Source organism: Grampus griseus, assembly GCF_964374135.1.
Source record: "Grampus griseus genome assembly, chromosome: 15".
Lineage (NCBI taxonomy): Eukaryota > Metazoa > Chordata > Mammalia > Artiodactyla > Delphinidae > Grampus > Grampus griseus.
The window spans coordinates 64278739-64304633 of NC_139009.1; the positions used below are offsets into that span (position 1 = coordinate 64278739).

Consider the following 25895-nt stretch of genomic DNA (forward strand, 5'->3'; position numbering starts at 1 on the left):
ATTCATTCATATCCAGAAATGTCCACTATGTGTTCAGAGCCTACTACATGGCAGGTACTGTTAGGAGCAAAGTATACATTTATAACAACAGCAGTTAAAATAGCCACGTAATTTATTTATAAAAATACACTTAGCTCACGCAAAATTCACTTCTGGCTCTCTCGAGTCTCACTGGCACAAATATATACTTTGCATGTGGTTTAGCTTATTATTAAACAAACAGCAGACGGCCAATTATCATTTGTTGAATAACTGAATGAACAGATCTTTGCTAGATGTAACAGAGTACTCAGTTCAGCTGGAGTGGTTAACAACTAGGCTGCTTTCCGACCAACTATCTACCACTTTCTTAGGGATAAGCTTGGCTCCTAAACTATGAACACTGCATGGCCCTAACACAGAGCCTAAAGGCATGCATGACTAGAGCGAGGAAGACAAAACGACAAGGATCCATCCTTTACTTTGTTAAATCTTTATTTTCAGCTCTCCTTTCTTCCTAGAGTTTCATTTTCTCATTTCTGTTTGCGTAACAGGCATATCCACGTGGATGTCCCATCATCATTTCATTGTCTATAAAGTTAAACTTCCATCAAAACCGTTTTCCTGTCTGAAAAGTCACCATTTTTATGAATGGAACTACCATTGTACTAATAACTCAGACTCCAAATCTTGAGGTCATCTTTCTGATATGTTGTGTTAGGTTTATTCTCAGTATTTTACTGATTCTTACTTCATAACGCCACTTGTAATCAACACTTTCTTTCTCTTCCCTTTGTCACTATCACCCCACGTGAGGAATTCTTCACCCTGCACTTGGGCTACAGCAATAGCCTTTCAGTATAGACCTTCAACTTTTTCTCCCTAGCCTCCAAGTTAGCCTGTTGCTCAGGGCTTCCTAAAACATTACCTTCATCATGTCACGCCTCCCATTATCTATCAAAACAAGTTCATATCTCTTAATTTAGGATCTATGCAGTCTCTACTAAACTAATATTTCTCCCTATGTACCTTCATAAAATATCTTTTCCTTCCTCTGTCTTCCTGTTTAAATTCTATATATCCTTCAAATCCTCATTTAAATTCCTCATCTTCATTGTAGCTTTCCTAGCCAAGTATTCCCATTATGTCATCTCCAACTTCAGAACTCTTGGTACCTATTTTGAATTTCACTCAAACAGACTCTAAAATTCTTAAGGTCTAATACTACCTTTACTTTTTTGAGTGATCTTAAACTTATCATAGAAGAAGATTTAAAAGAAAAAGTGTTTCCTTTACTGATGTTAAGTGTCACTCAGCCTTAAAAACAGAGTGAGAACCAAGAAAAGATGAGTGCAGACTATTACTCCAAAGCACAAATTATCAATTCCAACTCTAAAGGAATGGTACTTTATAGGTAACCTGATAACTAGAGGATTTAAGTAACTAAATGTGATCAGGATGATTTTTTTCACATGTTAAGCTTATGTACCTTAAGAGGATTCCAATCAATCAACTGAAATCGTATTAGGGGATTTAAAAGCTTCGGAATGCATAAACTAATGAAAGCTTCATAATAAGAATCAGGAAACTTTTCTCGCCATTGTTGAAATTTCAATAAAATATTCTGGATATTACAAAAATCATCGTGTACGTCTTCAAAAATCTTCTTATGATCCCGTAAAATGTCACCTGTGAAGAAAATGAGTCTCTGTATATTATGCATTTTAAGTTTGTGATCTTGAAGTTTGTTTCCTATAAACATAGTTATGTATAACTTATGTAATCAACTGAGCTGAAAACTATCCTTTGACGTTAACATATAAATTAGGTTTTATTAAAAAAACACTTTAGTAACAATTGACACTAATAAAGTCTGCCATTTATTGAGCCCCTGCTATATGCCAAAACATTATAAATACATTACCTCATTTCATCATCATAACTATGTTTCCTGTAAGGTAGGTGTTTCTAGCCTACCTATTTACAGACAAAGAACAAGCAAACAAACAACAATATCAGATATAGTGAAGTCAAGGAATCTGCCAATGATCACACAGACTAGATCCCCTCTTTGAACTCATCTGGTTGACTGTAAAGCCCACACTCAACTATACATATTTTACCTTCTTATAATGCTAAAACTGGGCTTTACTAAATTCAATTATTTTAAATTAAAAATTATAATATAGAAAGTATGCAGTAGAGAAATGAAGCCAAAAATGTTCATGGTTCCTTTATAACAGGAGATGAAAAGGAATACTCATCATGCTCCTCCATTTTATCCATTTTTTCAGAGGAAAGGACAAGTCTTATATGGAAAAAAAAATGTATTCCTTTTTTCCTGAATTTTACCAACTATTTTACATAGCTTAAATAATTAAGGGCAATCACAGCAAAGCATTTTCCAACATTTCAATACTTCAAGACACATTAGAAACTTGATAACTGACCTTGGCTTTTTTGGAAGTCCATCATGTCTGCTGAAGGTAGTTCATCATCACTAGATGTTCCTTCCTGATGAGTACAATTCCCAGAAAGAACCCTTGCTTGTCTTCTTTGTGCCCTATATTTTGCAATAAACCAAAAATAAATAAAAAACAAATAGCTCCTGTTGAAAAGAAATGCTTTAAAACAAAAAGTCATCATTTACTTAAAATACCCAGAAATAAACCATCACATTTGCATGCAATTTTATGCTAATATTTTTGACATTTTAGCTTCATTAATCTGAATTGGTTCTCCCTCTTTTTTCCTGTAAGACATTCCCATAGCCTACCCAGATTTGGAAGAGCAGGTAACAATGTAATTAGGACCGGCTTCTTAGGTATGAGCCATTCCCAGCCTGATAAATGCCATTTTACCCATTCCTTCTGACTGATCCAAATATACCAGTGCATCTTTAAACCATAAATTTTGGTTTTATATCATCCTCACAAATTAATATGCTAGGTTATGGTTATTTATACTATATGGTTAATTGTATTTAAGCAGTAAAAAATACTTGCTCAATGATGCTTTAAGTCTTTATATAGTTACCTTCGAGATTCAATCTCTTCTAAAATCCATTGAGTTTTTTCATCTATAGCCAAGCTTCTATTTGTTGACGTCTCAGCTTTGCCTGTTAATGAATAAAATTAATTTCATACTGCAAATTCTTAAAAGAAATACAGTGAAACACTTTGAAAACAAGTTATATCTTAGGTATATATACATATCTGTATATATAAACACACACAAATAGAATATGCTTAAATTGCATATTTCATCATGCAATGAAATTGCAATGTTACCCTATCACAATATTAACAGTCATTGAGTTTGCTAGTCTAAGAAAATATACCTTGTCTGGTGAATATAGTTCAGCACTTGAGAACAGTAACAAAATTTAATATAAAGTTTCTTTCCCTAGTATTCTTTTTCAGCAGTTTTCACCAGTTTTTTTTCTGTCCCTATAGTCAAATGCTAGAAACATTTGCATTACCAATACGTCATTCATATTATTTCCTATTTTAGCATGTACCGTAATTTATGACCAACTGAATGTCATGTATTTGAGTCATTCTGATTTTGCTTTTATCATCTACTTGATGCTATGGTCCCATTTCTTTCACTATACCCTGACAGCACCTTAACCAATGGAAGACATCTCTGAAAATACAAAACCAGTGTGAGAACTAAAGGGAAGCATCCAAATCTTTTATTAATATAATGAGATCTTACAGATGATTCTATGCTGAACCCACCAGAACTTCTTTAACCTCCACAAACAATCTGTGGACGGGCTATGGAAAATTTATAAAGTTATATTTCTGACACAGTCTATATATTTATTTCAAGTCATCTCCAAACAGTCATTAAATGGTCCTATAAATATTTTGTTTCAAATACTAAGTGATTAGAAGTTATAATTTTCATTTTTTAGTTTTAGACTGCATTTAAGACATTTTGAAGCCCTAGCTTAAATGGTTTGGGAGTTTTGGAAGGGGGTAGGTGAAAGGTTAGTGGGAAAATACTCAAAAAACATTTTTTATACAGGAATAAAAGTATTTTTATCTTTTAGCTGATAATTTAGCTTAATGAATAAAAAATCACATTGAATATGAAAAACACTAACGTGATAACTGTTGTAAATACGCTGATTCATGTTTTAATTCATCTTGCCTGCGTTTCATAAAGATCATGGCTTGTTTTACAAGGAGTGCATGCATGGCTGATTCTATTTCTTGGATGTTGATAATCTGAAATACATATATAAGTAACATTTTGTGGGTCATCCTTAATGAATTATAAAAAATAATATTTATATATAAGCATATTACATGCTCAATTCTCATATACAGAAACATTTTTTATACCATCTCATCTCAATTAAAAGAACACTGTGAGGAACAGACCTAGCTTCCAATACTTTTAATACTAATAAAACTAGAAAATCAACTTACTGTATTAAAACAGCTATAAATATCATAAATAATAAAACCTAATGGGCTGGAGTCAGGAACATGGTAAGAGTGGATAGATAAGAAGGATTCTTTTTTGAGCAAAAGAGGAGGAGGAAATAATGACTGCAGCTATTTTTCACGGACTGACGGGAGGCAGACTGTAGGGAACACTTGAGGAAACTGGTAAAATTTAAAAAAATAGAGAACGAAAGAGACCTAACCAGACAAGTAAGAAAGCTGTCAAGCAGAATTGAGTGATTAGTTGAAACCGGCATTTTTATATTTCTTGGGCAACAATCCCCCCACTCCAATGATGTTCCATAGCTAATGCTATGGATTCAAGCCTTTGACAGTGTAATTCTTCAAGGATGAATGAAGAAAGTTACATTGTAATAGATACTTCAGAAAAGTAACTACCAAGTGATATTAAAGGTAGTCAACTTAAAACAATAGGGGAGAAAATACAATTACTTGGTAATATTTTAAAAGTAAATTAAAAGTAATGCAGAAAGTAGAGTATATTTTTAAAATGATTAGTCTACTTTAAAAAAAGGACAACTTAAGACCCCAGTGTAAGGACTTAGTATGTATAAACAAAATCAGAAATTATAATGGAAAAGAATGATTCATAAATCTGATTAACACAAAAATTTCAAAACATCTGATGTCATTGCTAATTACTAGAGAAATGCAAATCAAAACTACGATGAGGTATCACCTCACACTGGTCACAATGGCCAACATCAAAAAGTCTACATGTAACAAATGCTGGAGAGGGTGTGGAGAAAAGGGAACCCTGCTACACTGCTGGTGGGAATGTAAACTGGTGCAGCCATTATGGAAAACAGTATGGGGGTTCCTTAAAAAACTAAAAATAGAGCTGCCGTATGATCTTGCAATCCCACTCCTGGGCATGCATCTGGAGAAAACTCTAATTCGAAAAGATACATGCACACCAATGTTCACAGCAGCATTATTTACAATAGCCAAGACATGGAAACAACCTAAATGTCCACTGACAGATGAATGGATAATAAGGAAGATGTGGTGTACACACGCACACGCGCGCGCACACACACACACACACACACACACACACAATGGGATACTACTCAGCCATAAAAAAGAATGAAATAATGCCATTTGCAGCAACATGGATGGACCTAGAGATTATCACACTAAATAAGTCAGAAAGAGAAAGACAAATACTAAATGATATCACTTATATGCAGAATCTAAAATATGACACAAATGAACTTATTTACAAAACAGAAACAGACACAGAAAACATATTTCTGTGTCATAGACACAGAAAACAAATTTATGGTTATGAAAGGAGAAAGGGGGTGGGGGAGGGATAAATTAGGAGTTTGGGATTAGTGGATACAAACTACTATATATAAAATAAACAACCAGGTCCGACTGTACATCACGGGGAATTATATTCAATATCCTGTAATAAACCATAATGGAGAAGAATATGAAAAAGAACATACATATACATAACCGAATCACTTTGCTGTATACCAGAAACTAACACGTTGTAAATCAACTATACTTCAATAAAAAAAATTAAAAACAAAAAAACACATCTAATGTGAAAAAACCATTGCAAACAAAATCAAAAGACAAGGCAAATTGGAATGTTTACCTACATCAAATAGGATAAAGCACTAAAATTTTTAAGCAATAAAGAACTGTTCACCATATACTGGAAAAAGAAAAAAGGAAAAAAACCCTACAAAAAACCTCCATATAAACCAAGAAGATAGCAGTGCAAAGGACACAAATAATTCAAAAGAAGAAAAACTACATTAACAAAACAAAGGGTTTGTTTGAGATCAAAATAAATATGTAAAAACAAAAACCATTTTTTAATGTAGTAAACTAGAAACTGATACAACCTTTCTGGCGGATAATTTAGCAATGTTTCGTAAGCCTTAAAAATATTTAGACCCTTTCCCTTAATAATTTACTTTCTAGGAACTTTTCTTAAACAAATGGAATTTTAAAAATTTATACTGCTATTTATAAGTTGCAAAATGATTACAAACTACACCTAACTGTCCAACATTGAGGGAATACTTAATACTCCAGTATGTCAAAAATGTGTAGGAAGAGTCCTAGATGAAATATTTATTTATGGGATTTAGACTTAAAAAAAATCACATTGTAAGGGAATTTCTCCATAAAAAGGAAATGATTACATATTTATAGACATGTACCTTTTTATCAAGACAGTCAATTAAATTCTCCACATAAACTTTCATGCTTTTATAGAATTTAAAATTTAGAACTTGATTTGATGAATTCTCTAGGTTCTGGATGGTACTCTTTGAGCGCTTGACATCTTGTATGTATTTTTCATATTCCCTCAGGTGAGAGCGGTGAGTATCCTGTAGTAATGTTAATCTAAATAAATATAAAATAAAAATAAATAAAAATCGTTTTATATTACAAACTTTTATTTCTAATATAGTAAATAGCGGTCTAATGAAAAAATTTTTCAAATCTACCTTACAAAGACCACCAAGGAAACTGACAATCATATAAACCTGGGTTTATAAGACTTGTAGAGCAAAGGAAAACACCAGGATAAAAGAGGTTTCAAAGGGAAAGGTAGGAAATGACACTTAAAGGTTTTTAGGTGCTGGAGCTAATCATAAGTTAGTCTTAGAGGAGAAGTTAGTAAGTGTGGATTGATCAGATTTTATAAACAAGGTGAGTTCCTGCAATAATCAGTGGTTTTATATTTGAAACACAGGCGTCCATGTGGAGTTACTGTTAAATCAGTCTGTGGTCTTCCTTGCAATATGGGTATCTGAGCTGGTATTAAAACCATTTGAGGGCTTCCCTGGTGGCTCAGTGGTTGAGAATCTGCCTGCTAATGCAGGGGACACGGGTTCGGGCCCTGGTCTGGGAAGATCCCACATGCCGCGGAGCAACTAGGCCCATGAGCCACAACTACTGAGTCTGCGCTTCTGGAGCCTGTGCTCCGCAACAAGAGAGGCTGCAATAGTGAGAGGCCCGCTCACTGCGATGAAGAGTGGCCCCTGCTTGCCACAACTAGAGAAAGCCCTCGCACAGAAACAAAGACCCAACACAGCTAAAAATAAATAAATAAATAAATAAGCCAAGCATTAAAAAAAAAACCATTTGAGCATGTTATGATTTGGTAATTTATAATATTATAAGTATTATAATTATTAAAATATTTAATATTAAAATTGAAATATTTAATATCAACATCAAAATATTTAATATTAAATCTAATATTAAAAATTAAAATTTCAATAACATCTAAATATTAATTAATATTAAATTAATAAATATTAATAAATTAATTAACATTAAATATTACTTTAATATTAAAATTTATAAATTATTTTGGTAATAATTTATCTGTTTCGTGACTCACAATGGTTTCTGTTTTGTCATTAGAATTTGATGTTCCGTGAGGTGGGTGCATTTCATTCCCTCTGTTGTTGCTGTAAACCCTATACTGCTCTGTTGATGTTCAGGAAGCCCAGTTTCCTTCAGCTCTTGTGAACATCACATGTATCAACTGATATAACATAAAAAAACTCTCAAATACAATTCAACATCTGCTTATCTTTTAAAATTCACTTACCCCTTACATATACATGCCAATGGAGGAATAAGAAACACACAAAAAATCTAGAATGTGTTTTACACTAATACTTGACACTGTGAGCACATTAGAATTAGAGAATTAACTAAATGAAATAACAAATTCATAGTATTTGGACTTGAATCAAACAATTAAAAAAAACTAAACTTCTGCTAACCTCCTCTAAAATGAAAACTATTAGTAAGCACTTGCTTAGGCCAAACGTCCTCTTTTCAAGTTTCCCTTGAACAATGACTACTGCATTTGTCTCTGAAAGTCTTTCCTTGCTTTATATAAAAAATAGAGGCAGTTAAGAAATAAATCAAGATAATAATGTACAGCAAGCATTATTAACAAAATGCTTTAAGTGTAGTATTACCAGTTACAGCAGTAAATGTGTAAGTACATATATGGAAAAACAAGGTATGGAACAGGGTATATAAGTGTGCTTCAATTTTGTATTAAAAATGGGGCAATATATAAGTACGTATGTGCTTATACAGACATACATATATATTACTTCTGCAAGGAAACATAAACTGGTAGAAATGGTTTCCTCTGGGGAAGATGACTTCCTTTTCTCTGTATAAGCTTTTGTACTGTTTTTTGACTTTTGTCTTTAAACCATAAAATATGTTTTCTTTTAAAATAAAGAACCCCGTTAATAAAAAAAATAAAGTACACTAAAGTTAAAAATAACATTTATCTGGATAAAGTGAAATGCTAATCTATATCAGTGGTCTGCTATTTTTTTCTGTTCTATTACTCATGCAAGACAACTCTCTCAAACACAATCTCAAAAAAAAAGGTTCTGAGTTATATGATTCTAGATGCAATCTATCTATAATTCTAGCTCTGTATCAGAAGGAGAGTAAATGATAGTGAAAACATTACAAAAATCATCTTTAATCAAGATAATCTCATCATTTAACATCACTACTGAAAAACAATGACCTAGAACAGAGGCTGGCAAACTTTTTTGGTAAAGGGCCAGATAGTAAACATTTTAGGCTTTGGAAGCTCGATGGTTGCTGTTGTAACTCCTCAATTTTATGTTGTAGCACAAAATCAGCTATAGATAATACACTGCACAAGCATGGCTATGTTTCAATAAAACCTTATATAGAAAAATGGGCAGTAGGCTGGTAGTTTGCCAACCTCCTAGAAAACAGAGATAACCTGAAATCTAAAAAATGGTACACCTAAAATTTTCATATATTTCACAATAAAATGTTACAAAAGGTCCTTTTCTGCATTAAACTATTTAAATAAACCATGACCAACATATTTTAGTTGCAATGTGATCAAGGAATGAAGCTACTGCAAACCTGATTTATACAAAAGATACAGGGGGAGAAAATTCTGAACCTATTTGAAGGTATTAGAAAAAAATTCCCAGGTATAAAAAAAAAAAGCAATGAAAATGTTCTTTAAGAATACTTGCTTTGGTGGCAGGAGAACCAAGCTCTCTCCTTGTATTAAATGTTGTAAGGACTAATTAGACTTTTACTGTCATATTTATTCTTTCATATATCTAAAGATGCACACTAGATCCTAAGTAGTAAAACAGAAAATATATAAATATTTAAAACAAAACAACCTATTACGGGGTTTGCCTTATTTTTAACAAAAAATACCATTTATAAATGTGAGATTAATACTATTTAAGAGATAACTATTAATAGCAATAGATAATGAATGGTTAGCTGTGCTTTAGAAATGTATTTGTATCAAGAACCATAAAAATATGTCTAACTTTTGCTGCAGTTAACTTTCCCCGGAAACTTATCTTAAGAAATAATATAACCATTTTGGGACTTCCCTGGTGGCACAGTGGTTAAGAATCGCCTGCCAATGCAGGGGACATGGGTTTGAGCCCTGGTCCAGGAAGATCCCACATACTGCGGAGCAACTGAGCCTGTGCACCACAACTATTGAGCCTGCACTCTAGACCCCGTGAGCCACAACTACTGAGCCTATGCGCCTAGAGTCTGTGCTCCGCAACAAGAGAAGTCACCACAATGAGAAGCCCGTGCACCACAATGAAAACCCAACACAGACAAAAATAAATAAATAAATTTATAAAAAAAATTAACAGTTTAAGTGACTTATAGGAACAAAATGTTCATAATGAACATCTGTAGCATTATTTATAATAAGACACATTTAGAAATCAAAATGTCAATGTCCAACACAGAAATACTTAAATAAATCATGATATATACTAACTGTATCGATGAACAAAATATTACTAATATACTTATTTTTTATTGTAGTCAAAAACATATAACAAAATTTACACTTAACCATTAAAGTATATTACAGTAGTATTAACGATATGCACATCGTTGTATAACAGATCTTTAGAACTTTTTCATCTTGCAGAACTGAAATTCTATACCCACTGATCAACAACTCCCCATCTCCCCCCACCCTTGGCAACCATGATTCTACTTTCAGTTCCTAAGAGTATGACTACTTTAGATACCTCATATAAGTAGAATCATGCAGTATTTATCTTTTTGTAACTGGTTTATTTCACTTAGTCCTCAAGGTTCATCCATGTTGTGGCATGACAGGATTTCTTTTTTTTTTACCACTGATAATAAATACTCCACTGTGTGTAAATACCACATTTTCTTTACCCATTCATCTGCTGATGGACATTTAAGTTACTTCTACCTCCAAGCTATTGTAAATAAGGCTGTAATGTGCAAATATCTCTTGAACTGTTTTCTTTTGAATTCTTTTGGCTATATATCCAAAAGTTGGATTGCTGGATCATATGGTAATTCTATTTTTAACTTTTTCAGAAATTGTTCTCCATAGCAACTGATCATTTTACATTCCCACCAACAGTGTATAAGAGTCCCCTTTTCTCTATATCTTTGACAATACCAGTCAATTTCTGTATTTTTCATAGTGGTCACCTTAATGGGTATGAGGTGATAGCTCAGTGTGGTTATGATTTGTTAATTCCCTGATTAGTGATGTTGAGCATCTTTTCAGGTTTGTTCACCACTTGTATGTCTTCTTTGAGAAATGTCTATTCCAGTCCTTTACCCGTTTTTCAGTTGGATAGTCTGTTGTTGAGTTACATGGGCTACTTATATATTTTGGGTATTAACCACTTATCATATATATGGTTTACAAATATTTTCTCCTATTCTGTTGGTTGCCTTTTCACTCTGTTGATTATTTCCTTTGTTAGGCAGAAAACATTTTAGTTTGATGTAGTCCCACTTGTCTATTTTTGCTTTTGTTGCCTGTGCTTTTTCTTTCTTGGGTCCTTTGAGATTCCATATGAATTTCAGGATTTCTTCCTATCTCTGCAAAAAATGCCATTGGGATTTTGATAGAGAATGCACTGCATCTATAGATTGCTTTGGGTAATATGGACATTTTAATAGTATTGTTTTCTAATCCATGAACGTGGGATGTCTTTCCATTTACTTATGTCTTCAATTTCTTTCAGCAATGTTTTGTAATTTTTGATGTACAAATCTTTTGTCTCCTTTACTAAGTTAATTCCTAAATTTTATTCTTTTTAATTCTATTGTAAATGAGTGTTTTCTAAATATATAGTTTTGGACTTTTCATTGTTAGTGCATAAAAACAACTGATTTTTATGTGTTGATATTTCATTCTGCAATTTGCCAGATTTATTAGCTCTTACAGGGTGTGTGTGTATATGTAAGTGTAGTCTTCAGGCTTTCCTACATAAGAGATCGTATCATCTGTGAACAGAGATAATTTTACTTCTTCCTTTCCTATTTGGATGTCTTTTATTTATTTATTTATCAATTTATTTTTCTTGTGTGAATTCTCTGGCTAGGACTCCCAAAACTTTGAATAGAAGGCACAAGAATAGGCATCCTTACCTTGTTCCTGATCTTACAGGGAAAGCTTTTGGTTTTCCACCACTGAATATGATGTTAGCTGTGGGCTACTCATATATGGTCTTTATTATGTTCAAGTAATTTCTTCCTATTCCTAGTTGGGTGAGGGTTTTTATCATGAAAGTGTGCTTAATTTTGTCAAAGGTGTCTTCTGTATCAATTGAGATGATCATGTGGTTTTTGCCCTTCATTCTGTTAATGTAGTATACCACACTGATTTTCTTATGACTCATTCTTGTATTCCAGGAATAAATCCCACTTGGTCATGTGTATAATCCTCTTAATGTATTGTTAATTACATTTGCTAGTATTTTACTGAGGGTTTTTACATCAATATTCATCAGGGATATTGGCTTATTAACTTTCTTTTCTTGTACTATCTTTGTCTCAGATTTTGGGATCAGGGTAATGCTGACCTCATAGAATAAGTTTGGGAATGTTATCACCTCTTCAGTTTTTTGGAAGGGTTTGAGAAGGAATGGTGTTAATTCATCTTTAAATGTTTGGTAGAATTATCCAGTGAGGTTATCTGTCCTGGGCTTTTCTTTGTTGGTAGGTTTTTGACTACTAATTCAATCTCCTTACTAGAACAGATTTGTTCAAATTTTTCATCTCTTTATAAATCAGTCTTGGTAGGTTGTATGTTTCTTGAAATTGATCCATTTCTTCTTGGTTATCTAGTTTGTTGGTGTATAATTGTTTATAGTATCTTATGATCCTTTTTGTTTCTGTGGCATTAGCTGTAACGTTTCTCTTTCTTATTTTTGTTATTTGAAACTATTCTCTTTTTCACTTAGCCTGGCTAAGGGTTTGTCAAATTTTTTTGATCTTAAAAAAAAAATCAGTTTTGATTTTTCTTCAGTTGTTCTTCTATGCTCTATTATGTTTATTTCTGCTCTAATCTTTACTATTTCCTTCCGATAACTGGGCTCAGTTTGTTCTTTTTGAAGTTTTTTGAGGTACAGTTAGGTTGTTGATTTGATACCTTTCTTCTTTTTTAATGTGTTCATTGCTATAAACTTTCCTCTTAGTACTGCTTTTGCTGCATCCCATAACTTTTGGTGTTTTTGTTTTCATTTGCCTCAAGATACTTTATAGTTTCCATTTTGATTTCTTCTTTGGTACATTGGCTGTTCAAGAGCCTGTTTAGTTTCCACACATTTGTGAATTTTCCCTTTCCCTTTCTGTTACCGATTTCTAGTCTCACTGCACTGTGCTTGGAAAAGGTATGATTTCAACCTTAAATTTGTTAAGACTTGTTTGTGACTTAATGTGGGATCTATCCTGCAGAGTGTGGTCTGTGTGGTTGAAAAGAAAGTTTATTCTGCTGCTGTTGGGTGGAACATTCCATATATTTGTTAGGTTCATTTAGCTTTGTTCAAGATCACTGTTTCCTTAAGATTCTCTGTCTATTTCATCAATTATTTGAAAGTGTGATATTGAGGTCTCATACTATTATTATATTGCTATTTCTCCCTTCAGCTCTGTCAATATTTGCTTTATACAGTTAGGTGCTCCACTGTTGGGTACATATACATATAAATAGTTGCTATATTGTCCCAATAAATTGACCCTTTTATATTACATAATATCCTTGTCTCTTGTAGTTTTAAACTTAAAATTCTTTTCTCTAAGTATTGCCACTCCTGCTCTCTTTTGTTTACTGTTTTCATGGAATCTTTTTGCAATCCTATCACTTTCATCCTGTATGCATCCTTAAATCTAAGTGAGCCTCTTGCAGATAGTATATAGTTGGCTCTTGCTTTTTAAAATTTTTTGGCTGTGCAGCTTGTGGGACCTTAGTTCCCTGACCAGGGATCAAACCCAGGTGCTAGGCAGTGAAAGCACAGAATCCTAACCACTGGACCACCAGGGAATTCCCAGATCTTGCTTCTTTTATTTTTCCCAACCTATTCAGCCACTATATGTCTTTTGATTATAGAATATAATCCATTCACATTTGAAGTAATTACTGATATGGAAGGACTTACGACTGTTATTTTTAAATTGTTTTTTGTCTGTCTTGTAGTTATTTTGTCCCTCTCCCTTTTTTTTTTTTAACATCTTTATTGGAGTATAATTGCTTTACAATGGTGTGTTAGTTTCTGCTTTATAACAAAGTGAATCAGTTATACATATACATATGTTCCCATATATCTCTTCCCTCTTGCGTCTCCCTCCCCTCCACCCTCCCTATCCCATCCCTCTAGGTGGTCACAAACCACCGAGCTGATCTCCCTGTGCTATGCAGCTGCTTCCCACTAGCTAACTATTTTACGTTTGGTAGTGTATATATGTTCACGCCACTCTCTCACTTTGTTGCTGCCTTGCGTTTTGTTGATTTTTTTGTAGTGATGTGCTCTAGATCGTTTTCATTTTCCTCTGCATATCTTCTATAGGTACTTTCTTTATGTTTACCATGGGGATTACCAAAAAACATCTTATAATTCTAGTAATCTATTTTAAACTGACAACATCTTAACTTCAATCACATACAAAAACTCTACTCCTTTATATCTCCCCCTCCACCTCTTGTTATTGATATCACAAATTACACTTAAAAATTTTGTATCCACTAACATGTTATTTTTGTGCTTTTACCTTTAAAATTCTGTATTAAAAGTGATTTTTACACCACTCTTACAGTATTACAGGATTCTATATTTATATATATATTTACCTTTACCAGAGAACTTTGTATTTTTGTATGGTTCATGCTACTGTCTAGTGTCCTTTCATTTCAACTTGAAGGATATCTTTCAGCAATTTTTGTTAAGGCAGGTCTAGTGTGACGAACTCCCTCAGCTTTGTTTACCTGAGTTTTTTATTTCTCCTTCATCCTACTCCCTTCTGGCCCCTGTAATGTTTCATCCTACTCCCTTCTGGCCCCTGTAATATTTCTGTTGAGAAGTCTCCTGTTAATCTTATGGGGCCCTCTTGTACATGATGAGGTGCTTTTATCTTGTGGCTTTTTAAATTCTTTGTATCTAGAAAGTTTGATTATAATCGTCTCATTGTAAGCCTCCTTGTGTTCATCCTTGTTGGAGTCCTTTTAACTTTTTGAAGTTGAATGCCCATTTCCTTCCTCAGACTGGTAAGTCTTTGGCCATTATATCTTCAGATAAGCTCTCTGTCCCATTCTGCTACTCTTTTCCTTCTTGGATTCCCATAATGTATATGTTGTTCTCCTTGATAGCATCATATAAATCCCTTAGGCTTTCTTCACTTTTCTTTTTTCTTTTTGCTACTCTGACTTGGTAATTTCAAATGATCACTCTTTGAGGTCTCGCTTGTTTTTTCTGCTTGATATAGTCTGCTACCTTCAGTAAATTTCCTTTTTTTTTTTTTTTTTTGGTACGTGGGCCTCTCACTGTTGTGGTCTCTCCTGTTGCGGAGCACAGGCTCTGGATGTGTAGGCTCAGCGGCCATGGCTCACAGGCCCAGACGCTCCGTGGCATGTGGGATCTTCCCGGACCGGGGCACGATCTCATGTCCCCTGCATCGGCAGGTGGACTCTCACCACTGTGCCACGAGGGAAGCCCCCTTCATTAAATTTTTTAGTTCAGTTATTACACTTTCAGCTCTAGAACCTCTGGTTCTTTCTTAGTTTCCATCTCCGTTGGTATTCCAACCTTGTTCATGTATCATTTCCCTGATTTCTTTAGTTGTCTGTGATCTCTTATGGCACATTAAGCTTCTTTAAGAAGACATTAAGCTTCTTTAAGAAGATTATTCTGAATTCTCTGTCAGGTAATTCATAGACCTCTGTTTCTTTTAGTTCTGGAATTAATTTGGGCCCTTTGATTGGGCCATGTTTCCTTGTTTATTCATGTATCTGGTTATCTTTTTGTTGTGTTCTGTGTATTTGAAAATGCACTTAAGGGGAGTTTCTCCCCCATATGAAGCTGTTTCCCTTAAGTGCATTGCAATCAGCCTGACTGGAGATTCCCAGTGGTGTTGTGTGGGGAAGAGTGTCTTCTCAAACCTTTCCTGGGGGAGGCACCTTCTCTGGGCTTCTATACGAAATTTCCTAATTATAGAGATTAGTGGGTTTCTTTTTCAGGATTCTGTAGTCTCTTGTTCCCTCTGGTGTTTGTAGTACTACAGACTTTCCGGCTCTGCAACAGGCTGCTTAGCTCTTCCTTGCCCTCTGTGGCCCTCAGGCATCTAACGTATGATGGTTCCCCATCAGTGCTCTGAGACAGACAAGACAGAAACAAGTCTCTTGGGCAGTACCTCCAAAAGACAGTGTTCCACTCTTCTTTCTCCTTCCCAATGGAAAAACTATGACTTGGGTTTTTTCTCTCCATCAAAAGCAGTGCTGGCTTGTGAGAGGGGCTAGATGCAGTTGGAATGAAATGGTTTTTCTTACCCATTACAATGTGGCTATTTTGGGCTTTGAGCTTGCCTGGGGTACTACAACTTCCTGATTTCTGGAGTACTCATAAAGGCTTTTTGGACAGTATGCTGTTGTTAAGTTGGTATCTCTGTGAGGCAACGAGGTCTAGGGCTTCTTATTCTGGCATCTTGCTGCCATCACTCCCGACATATTATTTTTAAATATTAAAGGCTATTTAACAATGCAGATAAATGCTAACAAAAATAGTAAGTGAAAAAAGCAGAACTTGATTTTATTGATTGTAACTATATGATATATACTTATCATAAACACTAAAAGACATATAAAAAAGGAAATCAGTTATATTAATGTGCTAATACAGGTGATGCTAATTTTTGCCTATAAATCTGTTTAATAGTAATATTTAATAGTTAAAAAGATTATAGTGCTAATTTTTTTCACTATTAAATGTCTATCACAAATGTAAATTTTAAAATTAATATTACTTACCTAGTATTTAGTTGCTTCTTTATAATTTCTAAATTTACTGGTGGAAATGAAATGGAAGCATCAAACTTCTTCACTGTTTGAGATTCACTGCTATGAGAAAGATCTATGTCTCGTCCCTAAAAGTAATATGAAAGTTTATATTGTTTTCAACATTCATGAGTCTTGCAAATATTAATAGCATGAAAGCAGACTGGATACACCAAGGTCTCACCAGCTCAAAATTCCATGCCTCTGACATTTTTTATGGTTGTAATAAAATGTTTTTAAAATTTGCACACAGTTTTAAAATTTAGAAATTTAAATTCACGTGCAAGAGGCAAACTACAAAATCTTATTTTTCACGAAAGCTTTGTTCTCAGTGTTTATATAGCTAGTTCTGTTTATGATCTAATATACTCTCAAAAAACCACATACTGGAGGCTCCAATCAAGGTGGCAGAATAGAAGGACATGGAGGTCACCTCCACCCACAAATACATGAAAAATACATCTCTGTGGAACAATTCTCACAGAATACCTACTGAACCTGGCAGATCTCAGAACCTAAAAGTGCAAGAAAGATCTCCATGTAATCGGGTAGGATGAAAGAAAAAAAAGGGAAGCGGGATGGGACCTGTGTCCCTGGGAGGGAGTCATGAAAGAGGAAAAGGTTCCCATATCTTGGAAGGCCCCTCAGGTGGGACAGAAAGGGAGCTTCAGAGGCTTGGAGGAGACAGCAGCAGCCAGTTTGCACAGAGAGGCCAGAACAGATGGTCTGGGCCACTGCCCTGCACTCCCCAGCCTGAGATGCACATCGGCTGGTGCACACGAGGGCTGGGTGCTGATACTCCAGCTTTAGAGGACAGACCCAAGGGGAGGACTGGGGTTGGCTGTGTGGAGACAGCAGGAAGGGGCTGGAGTGTGGTACAGCGACAACTGGTAGGTATACATGGAAGAAGCCTGGGCCCGCCATAGAAGCAAAGTGTCATTGTTAAGGGGGTGTGAGAAGGGAGGGGCGGTGCCTGCCATTAGCAGCCTCACACTTGGCATGCTCACAGAGGGAGTGGAGCTGCCGCTGAAACCCCACTGTTAATGTGCATGTGAGTGAAGGGAGGGGCGGGGCCGCCATAGCAGCCTCTTTCAGCTGGCTTGGGACCACCTCTACAAGCTCTGGGAGCACGCAAGTGCCATGGGGTTGCCCACAAGTGGAGGCGGGGCTGAAATCCAAGTTGATTACCAGGGGTCACACAACTTAGGAAGCAGGGCTGAAATCTAAGCCATCTCCCCACGACTGTGTGATCTGCAGATTTATGCCACGGCCACTGGCTTTGTAAAAACTCAGCGACTTCATGATATCTGAATGGACAACGGGTGCTCCTGCAGCTCTGATGCGTCTGGCCTTAGCATCTGTGGGCTCTGTGGGCGCATGCACATGCAGGCTGGGACAGGGTCTGGGTTGCTCCCATAGCTCCCATGGAGGGTCCAGGTGTGCAACTACTGCAGTCGTGGTACCTGACTTCAGTGGATCTGCACTGGTTGATTTGCGCTGGTGGCTTTGTTAACACAGGGCCTGAGGGACACCAGGGACTACTGCCTGCATTCCCAAAGTTGAGGTGGGGCCAAGGGCATGTCACCAACAGTACACTTTGTGAGCTTGCACAGTGGGTTTCAGGTGACACCATGGAGCGCACTTCACAGTGGATAGCTCTGGTAGAGGAACACTCAGTGGCTCCTCTCTCAGTGGGAGTGCTCCAATTCCACCTATCTCACACCGCACATCAGAAACAGATCTGAGGGTTTCTACTCCAACAACTAGGGGGTAGACGCTGCTGCCAACAGGGCTGTGACAACCACAGAGCAAAGAGGAGGCTCTGCTCAACATTCAGTTCAGGCTTGGGTCACCACGACACCAGTCACAGTCACACCCCCTTTTAAAGGTGATAACGGCCAGCACGCACTGAGGAAAGAGGCAGCCATACTAAAACAGCCCTCCCACCAAATATATTAAACCTGTGCAGGCTACACATGGATACTCCCACATAAAAATAGCCCTCCAAGACCACAGTAGTTAACTGTTTCTCCTAAACTCACAGAGTAAGAGAAATATAAGTAAAATGAAGAAGCAGAACAACCACTCCCAATTAAAAGATCAAGAGAATTGCCCTGAAAGAACAGTGAAATAGACATCTTCATCTAATAGATACTGATTTATTTCAAAAAGAAGATAGTGAAAATACTGAAGGAATTAAGAAAGGCTATAATTGAAATACATATTACTGTAAAAAGGGACTAGAAACTATATAGAGGAGCCAAGAAAAATTAGAAAACTCAGTTGCCCAGATGAAAGCTGAGCTAAAGGCAATAAATAGCAGACTGAATAATGCAGAATGAATGTGTTCTGAAAGAAAAAATAATGTAAATCCCCCAATCAGAACAGCAGACAGAAAGCCAATATAAAAGAAATGAAAAAAATGGAAGCAATATAAAAGATCTATGGGATAATATAAAGCTTGCCAGTGGTTAGAGGTTCCGCTCTGCCAACAATCAGCCTGGCAGTGGTCCTCGCTGCAGAGAGTGCAGTGAGAAGAGGATCGTAGCCTTCTCCCTGAGGCCCTCCAGGCCCTCTGGCCTCAGGCTGGAGGGTGAGCTGGGGGCTCAGGGACAGGCTGAGGGCTGTGTCCTGCAGAGCTCCAGAGCCCTCGCCAGGGCCACCCACTGGTGGGGCCCAGGCCTTGAAGCAGCCCCGAACCGCTCCCCCATCCCCACCTCTGGGACTTAACGGCAGTAGCAGTCTCCATGGGTCACAGTCCATGGAGGCCCCAGCAACTGGAGTACATGGACACTGCCGTTAAGGTAGGATACTTCCGCACTCCCATGAAGCCGGGCACAGCCACATGCCTCCTTGCAGCTAAGGAAGTCTGAGCAGAAGTGACATGTATAGCACTGAGCTGCGGTACTTGACTCAAAGGCTTCTCTTCCCTGCCGCAAGGACCTTGGATGTTCTGACTCCAGTCATGCTTGTGGAAAGTTCTATGCTCTCCTTCCTGCTCCTGCTGCCTCAACAATGTTGCTTCAATTAAAGTTACTGTCCCTTGAAGAGTGGGTTCTGTCTCCTCCAGGCCCACAAGGGCCAGGGCAGGATACAGGCTCCTCCCCAGCCCACAGCCCCACCCACACTTTGGGCAAAGATGACTTGCGCTACAGTTGCTTTTATGTACCAGGAGTGGTGACTTTTAGTATGGTCTGCTGTTTTCTCAACTTTACAATTTTCAATTAGTTCCAAGGGCTTTTTTTTATCACTTCACTGGTTCCTGGACTAAAGATTTAGAAGGCAGTTTAGATTTAGTCCAGACATTTATGGTCTTAGGGATAATTGACTCTATAAATTGTGGAATAAACAGCTTATGCTCATAGAACTGTACAACACAAAGAGTGAACTGTAATAAAAGTTATAGACTTTGGTTAATAATAATGTCTCAGTATCGGTTCATCAATTGCAACAAATGTACCACACTATTGCAAGATGTTAATAATGGGAGAAACTGGGTGAAGAGGGAGAGGTGGGAATGCTGCATATTATCTGCTTAATTTTTTGTGAACCTAAAACTTCTCTAAAAAAAAAAGTCTATTAACTAAAAAATAATAATACGGGCAGGGTGAGTATATGAGGGCATTGATGAAACAAAATTAGCCAATAGTTGGCAATTTTTGAAGCTGAATCATGGTCCACAGAGGGGGATTCATTATATTATTATATGTCCACAATAAAAGTTTTAAAACTCTTAAATATAAAGTGTGCCAATCTAAGCATAATAGGAATTTCAGAAGGGGAAGAAAGAGACAAGGGGATTGAAAATGTATTTGAAGAAATTATGGCCGAAAACTTCCCAAACCTAAAGAAGGAAACAGATATCTAGGCACAGGAAGCACAGAGAGTCCCAAACAAGATGAACCCAAGCAGACCTACGCCAAGACATATTATGATTAAAGTGGCAAAAGTTAAAGATAAAGAGAGGATTCTAAAGGCACCAAGAGAAAAAGGGTTAATTACAAGGGAACCACCATAAGGCTATTACCTGATTTTCCTATAGAAAACATTGCAGGACAGAAGGGAGTGGCAAGATATAGTCAAAGTTCTGAAAGAAAAAAATATGCAACCTAGGATACTCTACTCAGCAAGATTATCATTTGGAATAGAAGAAGAGAGACAGAATTTCTCAGAAGAGCAAAAACTAAAAGAATAACAGCAATACTAAACCTATACTAAAAGAAATAATTAAAGGCCTTCTCTAAATAGAAAAGAAGTAATCTGTATAAAAGAGAAAATAAAAAATGGAAAGTAAATCACTTAAGCCAGTATACAGATTAAAGTAAAAAACAAACATTTTTGTGAAAGGGATGATAAGCAAAATGAACAGAAAAAGGATGAACATGAAGATGTAAAAGAGGGTATCAAAATCATAAAATGCCAGGTAGGAGAGTAAAAAAATGTAGATTTTTAAATTTTAGAATGTGTTCGAGCCTATATGACTATCAGTCTAAAGCAAGTAGATATAGTAATGGTTTAACATATTTGAAAACCATATGGGTTACCACAAATCAAAAAACATACAACAGATTCACAAAAACCAAAAAGAAGAGAACAAGCATAATACAAAAGAAAATCACCAAACCACAAAAGGAAAAAGAAAGGAACAAAGAAAAAATCCAAAATCAACTGGAAAACAAGGTTAAAAATGGCAATAAATACATATCTATCAATAATTACCTTAAATGTCAATGGACTAAATGCTGCAATCAAAAAATACAGAGTGGCAGATTGGATTAAAAAACAAGAGCCTACCATATGCTCTCTACAAGAGACCCACTTAAGAGTGAAGGACACAGACTGAAAGTGAGGGGATGGAAAAAGATAACCATGCAAACAGAAATGACAAGAAAGCAGGGGTAGCACTACTCATATCAGGCAAAATGGACTTTAAAACAAAGGCCATAAAGAAAAAGAACACTATATAATGATGAAAGGATCAATACAAGAGAAGGATATTACATTCGTCAACATATATGCACCCAATATAGGAGCACCCAAAAACATAAAACAAATACTAACAGACATAAAGGGAAAAAGGGATGGGAGTACAATAATAGTAGGAGACTTAAACACCCTACTCATATCAATGGACAAATCTTCTAGACAGAAAATCAATAACGCAGCAGAGATCCTAAATGATACACTAGAGCATTTAGACTTAATTGATATTTTCAGGACATTATATCCAAAAAACCCAATACACAGTCTTTTCAAGTACACATGGAACATTCTCTAGGGTTGACCACATACTGAGGCACAAAACAAGCCTCAACAAATTTAAGAGCATAGAAATTTTTTCAAGAAGGTTTTCTAACCACAGCAGCATGAAACTGAAATCAACCACAAAAAAAGAAACGAGAAAAAAAAAGATTACCTGGAGACTAAACAACATGCTACCAAAAAACCCAATGGGTCAATGATGAAATCAAAGAGGAAATTAAAAAATACCTTGAGACAAATGACAATGAAAATACAATCATACAAAAATCCATGGGCTACAGCAGAGCAGTTCTTAGAGGGCAGTTCATTGTGATACAGGCCTCCCTCAAAGAACAAGAAAAATCTCAAATAAAAACCTACCCTAACACCTAAAAGAATTAGAAAAAGAACAAACAAAACCCAAAGTAAGCAGAAGGAAGGAAATAATAAGGACCAGAGAGGAAATAAATGAAATAGGGATTAAAAAAACAATAGAAAGAAATCAATAAAACCAAGAGCTGGTTCTTTGAAAGGATAAACAAGACAAACCTCTAGACAGGCTCACCAAGAAGAAAAGAGGGGAATCAAATAAACAAAATGAGAAATGAAAGAGGAGAAATCACAACTGATACTGCAGAAATACAAAAACCCATAAGCGAATACTATGAACAATCATATGCCAACAAATTGAACAACCTAGAAGAAATGGACAAGTTTCTAGAAACATCCCATCAAAATTGAATCAAGAAGAAATAGATACTTTGGACAGACCAATCATTGGAAGTGAAACAGAATCTGTAATAAAAAAACTCTGTACAAACAAAAGTCCAGGGCCTGACGGCTTCACAGGCGAATCCTACCAAGCACACAAAAAAGGACTCATATTTATTGATCCTTCTCAAATTCTTCCCAAAGAGTGAAGAGGAGGGAAAACTCCCAAAGACATTCTATGAAGCCGTCATCACCCTGATACCAAAACCAGACAAAGACACTACAAAAGAAGAAAATTACAGGCCAGTATCTTTGATGATTACAGATGCAAAAATTCTCAATAAAATACTAGCAAACTGAATCCAACAACACATAAGAAAGATCATACACTATGACCAAGTTGGATTCATCCCAGGGTCACAAGGATGGTTCAAAATGTGCAAATCAATCAATGTGATACACCACACTGACACAGAAAAGACAAAAACTACATGATCATCTCAACAGATACAGACAAAATTCAACATTCATTTATGATAAAAACTCATACCAAACTGGGTATAGAGAGAACATATTTCAACATAATAAAAACTATGACAAACCTACAGCCAATATAATGCTCAGTGGTGAAAAACTGAAAGCCTTCACGCTAAAATCTAGATCAACACAAGGATGCTCACTCTCACCTCTTCTATTCAACCTAGTACTGGAAGTCCTAGCCACAGCAATCAGACAAGAAAAAGAAATAAAAGGGATCCAAATTGGAAGGGAAGAGGTAAAATTGTCATTATATGACATATGTAGAAAATCCTAATGACCTACAGAAAAACTATCAGAACTGATAAACGAATTCACAAGGTAGCCAGGATACAAGATTAACACACGGAAATTGGTTGCATTTCTTTACACTAATAATGAAATACCAGAAAGGGAAAGAAAAAAAAAATCCCTTTTAAAATTGTATCAAAAAAGAAAATACTTAGGAATAAACCTCACCAAGGAGGTGAAAGATATATGCTGAGAAATATAAAACATGAATAAAGGAAACTGAAAATGATTTAATGAAATGGGAGATATCCCATGCTCTTGGATTGGAATAATTAATATTGTTAAAAAGGCCATGCTACCCAAAGCAATCTACAGATTTAATCTGATCCCTATCAAATTACCCATACCATTTTTCACCGAACTACAACAAATAATCATAAAATTTATATAGAACCATAAAATACCCAGAATTGCCAAAGCAATCCTGAAGAAAATGAACAAAGCTGGAGGTATAACCCTCCCAAACTTCAGACAATCCTAGAAAGCCACAGTAATAAAAACAGCATGGTACCGGCACAAAAACAGACATATGGATCAATGGAAAAGAAAAGAGAGACCAGAAATAAATTCACACACCTATGGTCAATTAATCTTCAACAAAGGAGGCAAGAATATACAATGGAGAAAAGACAGTCTCTTCAGGAAGTGGTGTTGGGAAAGTTGGACAGCCACATGTAAATCAATGAAGTTAGAACATACCCTTACTCCATACACAAAAAAATAAACTCAAAATGGCTTACAGACTTAAATATAAGACATGACACCATAAAACTCTTAGAAGAGAACATAGACAAAACATTCTCTGAAATAAATCATACCAATGTTTTCTTAGGTCAGTCTCCCAAGGCAACAGAAATAGAAGCAAAAAGAAACAAGTTGGACCTAATCAAACGTATAAGCTTTTGCACAGCAAAGGAAACCATAAACAAAATGAAAAGACAACCTACAGACTGGAAGAAAATATCTGCAAATGATGTAACCGACAGGGGCTTAATTTCCAAAATCTACAAACAGCTCACACAACTCAGTAACAAAAAAAACCAACCCAATAGAAAAATGGGCAGAAGACCTAAATAGAAATTTCTCTAAAAAGACATACAGATGTCCAACAGGCACATGAAAAGATGCTGAATACTGATAATTATTAGAAAAATGCAAAACAAAATCACAATGAGGTATCACCTCACACCAGTCAGAATGGCCATCATTAAAAAGTATACAAATAACAAATGCTGGAGAGGGTATGGAGAAAAGGGAACCCTCCTACACTGTTGTTGGGAAGGCTAATTGGTGCAGCCACTGTGGAAAACAGTATGGAGGTTCCTCAAAAAACTAAAAATGGAGTTGCCATATGATCTTGCAATCCCACTCCTGGGCATATATCCAGAGAAAACTGTAATTCAAAAAGATACATGCACCCCAATGTTCATTGCAACACTATTTACAATAGCCAAGACATGGAAACAACCTAAATGTCCACTGAAGATGAATGGATAAAGATGATGTGGTACATATATACAATGGAATACTGCTCAGCCATAAAAAGGAATGAAATAATGCCATTTGCAGCAACATGGATGGCCCTAGATATTATCATACTAAGTGAAGTAAGTCAGAAAGAGAAAGACAAATACCATATGATATCACTTATATGTGGAGTCTAAAATATGACAGAAATGAACGTATCTACAAAACAGAAACACACTCACAGACATAGAGAACAGACTTGTGGTTGCCAAGGGGGAGTGGGGGAGAGGTACATTGGGAGTTTGGGATTAGCAGATGGAAACTATTATATACAGAATGGATACTCAACAAGGTCCTACTCTATTCAATATCCTGTAATAAACTCTATTCAATATCCTGTGATAAATCATAATGGAAAACTCTATTCAATATCCTGTGATAAATCATAATGGAAAAGAATATGAAAAAGAATGTATATATATGTATAACTGAATCACTTTCCTGAACAGTAGAAATTAACACAATATTGTAACTCTATTCAATATCCTGTGATAAATCATAATGGAAAAGAATATGAAAAAGAATGTATATGTATGTATAACTGAATCACTTTCCTGAACAGTAGAAATTAACACAATATTGTAAATAAATTATACTTCAGTAAAATAAATTAAAACGACAAACCAAATACTGGTTTTTCATGATAGATGTTGCCACCTAACTCCAGTCTAATGAAAGGAAAGCAAATGGAAGTCTGCTGGTGGGTTTCTAGGTAAAGCTTTTAATTTTCTTTAAGCCACCATTATTTGGGTTTTCTGTTA

General features: G+C 35.7%; 1 protein-coding gene across 4 annotated transcripts in view; it reads right to left on the reverse strand.

The window, feature by feature from the left end:
* The window catches only part of GCFC2 (GC-rich sequence DNA-binding factor 2), a gene marked incomplete at its 5' end in the record, with an annotated part of 72927 nt that overhangs the window by 20241 nt on the left and 26791 nt on the right, over positions 1-25895 (reverse strand). For all 4 annotated transcript variants that reach the window (XM_082671818.1, XM_082671819.1, XM_082671817.1 and 1 more), the window contains 6 exons: positions 1469-1668; positions 2430-2542; positions 3016-3097; positions 4094-4217; positions 6647-6833; positions 16801-16916. In XM_082671818.1, the coding sequence (XP_082527944.1) occupies positions 1469-1668; positions 2430-2542; positions 3016-3097; positions 4094-4217; positions 6647-6833; positions 16801-16916 (822 nt within the window). The remainder of the gene's footprint in view (positions 1-1468; positions 1669-2429; positions 2543-3015; positions 3098-4093; positions 4218-6646; positions 6834-16800; positions 16917-25895) is intronic.